The sequence below is a fragment of the Lactuca virosa genome, chromosome 1, assembly GCF_052849685.1.
Source record: "Lactuca virosa cultivar CGN04683 chromosome 1, Lactuca_virosa_CGN04683_v6, whole genome shotgun sequence".
NCBI lineage: Eukaryota > Viridiplantae > Streptophyta > Magnoliopsida > Asterales > Asteraceae > Lactuca > Lactuca virosa.
In genome coordinates this window covers 19,634,723-19,644,741 of record NC_136426.1, presented here as the reverse complement: position 1 = coordinate 19,644,741, position 10,019 = coordinate 19,634,723, and the positions used below count along the sequence as shown (strand labels likewise).

The 10,019-nt window shown below is 34.5% G+C and overlaps 1 protein-coding gene across 1 annotated transcript; it reads left to right on the top strand.

Moving 5' to 3' along the window:
- The first annotated feature begins 567 nt into the window (after positions 1-567).
- Positions 568-2,392, top strand: LOC145103652 (Tetratricopeptide repeat (TPR)-like superfamily protein). Its single transcript, XM_079063931.1, has 5 exons — positions 568-906; positions 1,249-1,387; positions 1,652-1,683; positions 1,917-2,003; positions 2,097-2,392. Exons 1-5 carry the CDS (start codon positions 652-654, stop codon positions 2,235-2,237), a joined length of 654 nt encoding a protein of 217 aa, XP_078920057.1. The 5' UTR covers positions 568-651; the 3' UTR covers positions 2,238-2,392.
- The last annotated feature ends 7,627 nt before the right edge of the window (positions 2,393-10,019 follow it).

Below are 10,019 nucleotides of genomic sequence, written 5' to 3'. Positions count from 1 at the left end.
TATCTGTTGTACTTCTAAATTAGCCTTATGTTTCTTAATTAATCCTCTTATGCGTTGTTTAACACTATATATTGTTGAAACAGTTCGCTAGAAAACATGCATGGATATATATAACCACAACAAAATAATTATACTGAGAATTATTTACCGTTAGAAAATTAAAATTTAATTTTTGCTCGAAATATGTCTTACTGATCCAGTTGTCATTATTTTATTTATTTATTTATTTGTTATTATTTTTTTTTTTGAACAGCAATCGAATTGTGTTTATTGAGTTGGGCTGCTTTTGTAAATAACAGCATAATTACTTTTCGGCTCCATTGATGTTCTTAGACAAGTGTTTCAAGGCGATCTTTCATTGCCTAAAAAAAGTATGTAGATATATATATATATTTTTCATGTGACTTTGCCCTACCAAACAATAGATATATTTTCTATTTTTATATTAAAAAAATATAAAATGGTATGACATAAAGAGATAATCAACCTTCTTTTTAATTGCTTAAAAAATCAAATCAAAATCAAAATGACATAATAAATATATATAAAGAAAAAGGAAATTAATTATAGCATTGAATCATTTGTTAAGATGGTAACCGACTTGTGGAATAACAAAAAGAGCCACACTTGGGACGAAAGAAAGAGCTGAAAATGATGAAATTGACATGGAAGAACCAAACCAAGAACAAGAACAAGAACAATAAGCGCCCAATCGCAACCATCTCTGACCTCCCATTTGATCAGGAAGAAGATACAGTCGCTACGTTCGCCGCCGACGACACCAGCCAAGATAGATGTAAAGCTGGAGAGGATGGTAGTGTCGGGACGTCTACACCGGGTTCGAATGTTGACGAGACGATCCAACTTGCCGAATCCTTTCAAGCACAAGGGAACAAGCTTGCGGAGGTAACTTTGATCTTTTTAGTAAACCCTAGGTTTTGTTCATTTGATCTATGATGGTGTTTGCGTCATGGAATTGGAGGGTTTGGAATTAAGGAACTGTTTGTGCAAATTCATACTATTTTTTCTCCGAATTTTAAATCCAATTCATGGAATTAGAAATTTGTAATAGACCTAAATTCTATAGATCGAATAGCAGTAATCCGAACAACTTCTGATTTGACTATCTATTATTGCTGGAACTATGGTGCGGCTGTCCAGTTAATCACTTATGGTTTTGCGATTGAATCTTTACTTCCTCTTTATGTTGTATATCTTCTTAATCTGTTCTTATTTCACATATTGAAGGTGGGAAAATACCGTGAAGCACTTGGAAAATGGGAAGCTGCTATCACTTTGATGCCTGAGAGAGCCACTTTACACGAGCAAAAGGCTCAAGTTTTACTTGAAATCGGAGAAACATGGAAGTCTCTAATGGCAGCAACCCGTGAGTATCTGTAATCTGTTACTTATTTGTATTTTGATTTCATAATCTTTTTTTTCATAATGGATACACAGTAAATAACATGTAGACTGTTTGTGACCATAATCTTTTTGGGTTAAATAGGCATATTGACCTGTTATTTCACATTGTTCATCGTCCAAGATTTTTACAGATATGACATCATCTACTCTAATTTCTTATTGTGCAAACTTCAAAAGTATTATAGAATGCATAGTATTGATTTGTACTTAATACTTAATTATGTAGGTGCCACCCAATTGGAGCCTTCATGGGCTGAGGTTTGTGACTTTTTTATTTTACCCAAAATTGGAATTCAATTCCATTCCGCCTTTTGGTTGAAAATGACTACGGAATTGAATTCCATTGGAATTCACAAAAAGCATGTGTGACGGAATTCAACTTTCCTTCCAAGAACTCATGGAATTCAATTCCAGTCCTCCCTCATTTGTATAAATGACTAAACTACCCTTTTTCCAAACCCTTGTAATTAACATTCTCTCTGTTTCTGCAGGCATGGGTCACCCTTGGAAGAGCACAACTGAACTTTGGGGAGCCTGATAGTGCCATAGAAAGCTTTGACACAGCATTAGCTATTAAGGTACATCCATCCTTCTATGCAAAAGACGTGAATGCCCTTCTCATGAGTTTTTTATTTTAACGTGTATTAAATGAATCCAACCAATGTGTGCAGCCTGATTCTGTAGAGGCAAAGGAGGATAGGAAAGCAGCATTACATCTTGTGAAGAAAAGAAAGCAGCTTCATTCTTCAGGCCTCAGTGTCTCTGAAAACCGCTTTGTAGTTGGAGAGGAAACCCATGAACAACTTATATGAATTATCAAAGGGCTTGCCAAATAACATCTCTAGTTTATTAATGTTATAATTGTAGCTTCAGTTATATATTATATAATATTAGATTGAACAAACACGGTGTTACTTGTGTAGCCCTCTTTGGTATGAACTTTTAAAACAGTCGTATTTTTGTTTGATTCTCGTTTAATAACATTTATATATCAAAGTATAGAATATTTTCAAATTTTAAACTCTGCAAATCAAATTTTTTGCATGTAAAAATTATAAGAAAAAAAAATATAAAATTTGAAATTTGAAGGAATAAAATTATAAAATAAAACGTTAAAATGGTTTACATTAAAAGGAAGACAGAGTGAGAGACCTTCACCTCCCGTTCCTTGGCAATAGCATATTGGTTTGCTTACCTATATGTCAAGCGTTCGAGCTTGGTAGAGAGGAAGAAGAGAGAGAAGATTAATGGTATTCTAAAATACCACTTTTAATTTTTTTAATTTTAATTGGTAATTTCCTAATTCATTTATCAAATTAAATATGAAATTAATTAATCTAACCACATTTTAGGTTCTCAATCTTTTTTTATTTTTCAGTTAAACCCTCCTCCTCCTCCTCCTCCTCTCTCTCTCTCTCTCTCTCTCTCTCTCTCTCTATATATATATATATATATAAATATATATATATATATATATATATATATATATATATATATATATATATATAAATTTTGGTAGGAAGATAAGAAATTTTTTATATACATATTTTTTAACGAACAAACAAAATGAATCATTAGATAATTTACAAGAAAAAATTCCCAAAAAAATACCTTCATGATTCATTTTTAAGTAAATCAAGAAAATTTTTACTTTTAAGACAATTTTAGTGAATATTAACAAAATTATCGTAAAAATGAATTATCGAGATGTTTTTTCGGTAATTTTTTCTCTTGAATCATGCTATTTTTTGATTCATTTAATGATTCATTTATTTTGTTAGCCAAAAAAATTTGCCAATTTTGTTTCTTACCTTCCTATAAAAAAAAATTCTTACCGAATACATATATATATATATATATATATATATATATATATATATATATATATATAAGTACACGTCGTCCCGATCCCGAATATAAAAATTTCCGAGAAATCCGACTCCATGTGAATTAGATATGATTTTTATAAATATATAAAAGTCAGCCGCATTCAAGGAATATGTGACGTCAAAAGGTACGAAAAGAATGATTGAGTTTTAGGTAAAAATCACCAAAATGAAAGTTATACTACTCTTTAATATACAAAATTTGGTAAAAGAAACACCAAAATCGGAGTCTGTACGAGGTAGTCGTGATTTTTGCAAAATCATTAAATCTTATAAAAACTAGTTGTGAGACTCATGTATTACAAGGGTTAATTTTTTTAAAAAAAAGTTAAAAATAAAGATCAAAATATTTGAGAATTTTAAATTTATAAGGAAATAAGAAAAATAATGATTTATTATAATGGAAATGTTTTTTATTTTTTAAATTTAAATAAGTAATTTAAATAAAGAAAAGAAACTAATGAACTTTAATTTTGAGAATTTTGAAAGTAAAAGGTAAGTTTATTAGTGAAATTAAGATTCATTTATTACTCCATTTATTGCAATTATTAAATTAAAATACTATGTGGAATTTAATAAAATAGAAAAACTCATAAAATGACAAGTGGAAAAAAAATTAATTCAAAATAACCACAAAATTACATTTGACAAATTGAATGAGAGTGTGACAAGTGACAAAAAAAACTTTCACTTATTAGAGAGGATAGGGACGAAAAATAAAGTCAGAATTAGCTGATGGAGTCTAACAAAAAGTTGTAGATCTCGTCGAGAGCTTTCCGGAGTTAAGAACGTTGAAAACGGAGTCTGTATGAAGAAGTTATGGACTTTACAAAATTTGCCATTTGCGCCCCGCTTAGTGCATGTCAGGTGCGCGTCGCGTGCTTCTTGAAGGTGAAAACATGGATCACGTAGAGCCTGACACATGACACAAAGTGGCTGGGGAGACGTAGCCTTAAAATGCATGACGTGCACCCCTTTTGCATGTCGTGCACCCTAAATGTGCCTATAAATAGCTTATTTGTGCTCCTTCCATTCCCCCCATCTCCTCTAAAACTCTCTCTCAAATTTTACTTCTTTGGTCCGAATTCCTCATAGAGTTTAGGGTAATTTGGCAAGTTCTGAGGTCCCTAGGAGCCCAACCTCTAGTAACTATCAGATCAAAGTTTCGCCAGTGCAATTTCTAGACTTTTGTCTAGGGATTCTCTTTAAGTTAAATTACACTTTCTTCCATTTTAGTGTAATTTATATTTAGATGTTGTTTATTTTTTAATAGGTAAAATGCCTGCATTCTGCGAATCATATTTGCAGACATCTGTAGAAGAAAAGGTGGACCAAACGTCTGCAGTCTGTAGAAAAAAACTGTTTGTTTTTTTTTTAAAGTTTGCGGGCTGTGTAAAAAAAATAAAGTTTATATAAACTTGGTTTTTTGAAACTTAAAAGACAATTCCAATATTTATAGTTTCACAATACTTAAATTAAAAGTATACAACACTCATTATAGTTTTTTTAATTTTTAAATTTTTTATTAATACTTAAAATTCAAAAGATTTGTTTTATGTAATTAGGAAACATATTAATTGTTGTATTTTCATGTATTCTTCCTCTAACTTATTAAATTATTAGATATTATTTTTAAAACTTTTGTATTTCTTCACACACTATTTTAAATTGAATTATATTTTATGTGATATTTGAAGTAATGCTAATTGTGAAAAAAACTGGATGGTATAAGAAAGTTATGTGTCCCACATCGGTTCATTGAAGAAAGAAAACAAGGGTGAGGCTTTTATATAATGAAAATATAACTGAATATAAAACTGAAAAGCAGTGGCCTTTTGATCCTTATAAATTATAATGTAGGGATGCATCCTTTTTTCTTTTGAAATTACATGTGTAGATGTTTGAAGAGGTAAGAAGTGGATGGGCCAAGTCTGCCTCGAGAAGAGGGTGCACATACCTTTATAGGTCTGCGGTCTTCTAAAAAACAAATGGCCTACAAGGTTAAATGTATGCGCGCAATCTGCGTGGCGCAGACAAAAGTGGCCAAGAAACAGCTTTTGAGAAAAAACAAACAACACCTTAGATTCATAGTCGTTGTTATCAATCTATAAATAAGATTTGTTAGTGGTTCTAACGTCATATTACTGATTGATCTACTTACGGGGATGATATCTAGGCTGGATTTAGTGAGGTGTTTGAAGTGGGATTTCTAAACAGCATACTCTACATACCAAACGGACCCTACCTCCGATATGATCCTATCTGGTTGTCTCTTATTAGTTATAGATCACTAGACATTGGGATTGTTGAGGAATCTAGAATATTTTCAGTCGCGTAGAATATTAGGGTAAGACTTAGTGATAATGATACTAGGTTACGTTGAAGGAAAGGTCAGTTGCTAGAAGTGAAGCGCTGTCCGAATTTTGAGTCGTCACTTTATCAATTGAGTGTATAGTTACCTCCAGCTTACACATAGATATCAGGTATTTAATTTGCCTGAATGATATATGTGCTTATTATCTGAGTTCCTGATATATGTGTTATATGAGATAACGATTTTTCCTAAAATATTATATATGTATTTTACCGTACTCATACTATACATGGTAGGACGGGTAGGAAGAGATAAGAGAAATGAGATAATAGTTAGATACTATAAGCAAAAAGATAATGGTAATAAACCATACCAGAGTTAGAATAGTGGTGAGAGACCATGCCAGAGATGGGGAAAGAGACAATTCCCAACAGAGACCAGTCATCAAGAAGAGTGTTGATGATGACCACAGACTATTCTAGACAGTCTAGTGGAACACTAGCAGACTTGCAATCTTTAGGTGTTAATGAATCACACAAACCGGGAGTATAGGTTGTGAGTTCATTCGACTACTCTATATTCTCGTGGTTACCTTACCGACACGTAATGATAGGAAATTCCTTAATCAATATTTTTATACTCAGTGCTTACAGTAATCCTTAGGATAGAACCCTTGATATGGATCCTATCGAGAGATAGATAGATAGATAGATAGATAGATAGATAGATAGATAGATAGATAGATAGAGAGAGAGAGAGAGAGAGAGAGTAACTGGAATGGGTAATCGGGTTAATTGTTTGGTGTGAATTGTATACACATTTTTAAAAGAGATAAATTATATTACTGTGGGTTGAAAACCCTATGTACTCACTAGGTTTCCCAACTTGACCCACTCAGCTTCCTTGTATCACAGGTAGCGATACAAAGGTACATGCACAATGAGAGATTCAATGAGATATAAGATTGTTAGTATATTGAGACATTGTAAGTGTCCTTTTATGATTATGTTTTATATCGTTTATGACATCCCGAGTTTTAAAAATAACAACAAAACACATTTCTTCGAAAATGCTTTGATAAGATTATTATCATATTTTTGCGACAAATTCCGCATAATTAGTCTTTTTAAAAAGAATACTTTAATTTAATAAGCATAAACAAATCGATTTTTTCTGGGCGTAAAAATGGGGATGTCACTCACTCATTCTCTCTCTCTCTCTCTCTCTATATATATATATATATATATATATATATATATATATATATATATATCAATTTCATCATTACCTCCCTCTTATATTATTTTCATTTTCAACTATAATACATATTGTCTGGTGGTGTTCGGCAGAAAGATGTGATATATAAGGAAGATAAAAGTGAAAATTTGAAAATTTTGAAAGTAAATCAAGTTATGTGTTGAAGTTTAAGAGCATTATAATGCATATAAGTTACAAAACGACATATTATGGTGGGTTTGGGTACCTAAGCTTATATACCTTTAAGGGTATATTCACTTTTCCATATATATATATATATATATATATATATATATATATATATATATATATATATATATATATATATATATACGGTCCGATTCCGGTGAGGACTGTGAGTACTAACCGTGACCAATCGAGCTTATTATAAAGGTATTTAGGTCCAATAACAAATTAAATGGGCTGCTAATGATGGGAGGTTTATTTTATATGGTCTGATGTTATTATTCTAATGACATCACCTCAACTTCTTTTTGCTCGTTTGTAACACCCATTGCTAGGTAATCCCATTTCAACCCTTAGTATTTTAATTTATCTGCAATTAAGGCCCTTACGTTGGTCGTATAACGCTGTACGCCGGGCGTAAGTCAGCGGGTTGTGATGTATCAAAGTTGGAGTACCTTGGACGTACGTGTGAGTATGTCCGGCGTACTCGTGCAACTCTTTAACCCTAAAATTTTAGGGGTGTGAACCCTATTTAAGCATCTTAATCCCCTTTGGACGTCTTTATGACCAGTCTGCATCTTTCTAAACCCTAATATCGAAACCCTAGCCCTTGTAAGTGAAATTTGAAGCATGTGAGTGATTTTTGAGTATTCTTGGTAGAAAAGGAAGATCATTCAAGAGGTGGTATTACATTCAAGCTTTTGAATCCAGAATCTACATCTCCTTGTTCATCTTCTGGAGGTATAAAGTTCATACCTTGGAGTGGGCCCCGCCCGACATCGAGCCCTACTCGGTATACAGATCTGTCATTCATCAGGCCCCACCTGGCATTGGGCCCTGCCTGGTATACATATAAACATATTATCATAAAAACACATGCGATAATCACAAAGATAATAGCATACAATACAGTCATCGGGCCTCGCCCGACATCGAGCCCCGCTCGATATACATACCAACGCATACATATGCAAGAGTCACGCAGACATCAAGCATCCTAACATAATAAACCAGGGGCCGACATTGGTGTCTTCGACCCGCTAAACACAGTGAGGAAACTCACCTCCAGCTGCTGAGTCACTCAGATCAATCTCTGTCTGTTGTTCAAATAAAATCCTCACGCTATCATCAAAAAATAACATCCAATTAATAATTGGATTCCGACCCATAACTAAGAGTCTAAACTAGGGTAAAAGACTATTTTACCCTTTACCTAACTTGACCTAAGGCCAAGTCCTAAACCAACTACACAAAAGGCCCAATTCCAAAATGGTCACCCAAAGCCCAATTATGGCCCAATCTTCCAAATTGGGCCCAAATACCTTCGTGGACCTTCATCCAAAAGAACCCAATATAAAAGCATCAGCCCAAAAATAGAAACATGATGGCCCAATAAGACCCTAATCTCCTAAGGTCCAAACATGGGCCTAAAACCGAGAAGCCCAAATCCGAAGCCCACCTGCTGAGTACGTAGGGCGTACTCAGCTTGTACGCTTAGCGTACACTCTCTGGAGCTAGTACGCGCAACGTACCAACTTGGTACGCCCAGTGTACTCCCTAGTTGGCCACCCCACTTCATTAAGCACTTAATCCATTGAGACTTCAAGCCAAACTCTCAGATCTGATTCTATAAGACCACTTATCACGTAAAGTTGGCAACTTTACACACACGCATGGTGTAACATCCCAAAAATTTTAATAAATTTAAAACTTTCCAAAACAACCTTTTTGTCTAATAGAAGTGTTTACAAAATTATTGTTTCCAAAACATTATTTAAAATTAGAGTCTCCCAAGATCCAATTAGTAGAAAAACCAAGGATGTGTACGGTCACGCCTTTGCCTCGCCATAATCATTTGAAGCACCTGAAAACTGTAAGCACAAAGCTTAGTGAGTTCCCCCAAAATACCAACACAGTAACAAATAACATATTCAAAATAACAGCATGTACTGGGTCCACAGCTAAAAGACTGGATTACCCCTGAGCCCACAGTATGAGTCTGGCTTGCCTATCATGCCCACAGCTCATATTTGGCTTGCTCCTGAGCCCACAAAATAAGTTTGGCTTGCCCCGGGGCCCACAACATATGTCTGGCTTGTTCTATGACCCAATCAGTCATCAGACTGAAATACTCTCAAGCCCTCAGTACGAGTCTAGCATACCACCCGGTACTTAACTCGTATCTGGAATGCAACTGAGGCCTCAGTACGAGTCTGGCATGCCTTACTCGCCCCTCAGCTCATATCTGGAATTCTCTAATACCCTTAAGCCCTCAGTATGAGTCTGACATACCACCCGGTCCTCAGCTCATATCTGCAATGCACCTGAGCCCTCAGTATGAGTCTGACATGCCCCACCCGACCCTCATCTCATATCTGAAATGCTCTCGGGTTTGTTGGCTACAACACGAAGCAGTAAAACCTCAACCCAACTCAATATTTCTACAAATAACAACATATACATATAATCATGCAGACAGAAGCATAGGTAGTCCTACCGATCTACTAGATTAGCATATCAATAACTAGCATAATCATGCATATCTATTCCATACTCAACATATCAGCAAATATCAAGTTATCAAACCAATGGGTCAGCCTTGGTGCCTTCGCCCCGTAACTACAGTGAGGAAAACTCACCTCTCGATCTGATCTATAGCTGATGAGGTTCCGACTCCGAATCTCAACTCCAACCAACACCTATTTCCACCAAGTGACCAATTCCATCAAAATCCCAAAATACCCTAAAGATCCAACTTGGTCAAAGTCAACGCTGTGTTGACTTAGAAACACATCGTGTTCCGCCTGCAACCAAGCAGTCGTGAAAATCCCAACCAAGACGTTGTGTTGACTTAGAAACACGTCGTGTTTGCCGAAGTTCCAACAGCTTAATACGTTAAGCTGTTTTCCTTGATTCCAAGAGCTCCAAAGCTCAGATCTAGTCTGAAATGT

Coding starts and splice junctions, on each gene's coding strand:
- LOC145103652 (XM_079063931.1), top strand. CDS start 652: ATGATGAAATTGACATGGAAGAACCAAACCAAGAACAAGAACAAGAAC. Junction 907..1,248: donor AAGGGAACAAGCTTGCGGAG/GTAACTTTGATC, acceptor CACATATTGAAG/GTGGGAAAATACCGTGAAGC. Junction 1,388..1,651: donor GTCTCTAATGGCAGCAACCC/GTGAGTATCTGT, acceptor TTAATTATGTAG/GTGCCACCCAATTGGAGCCT.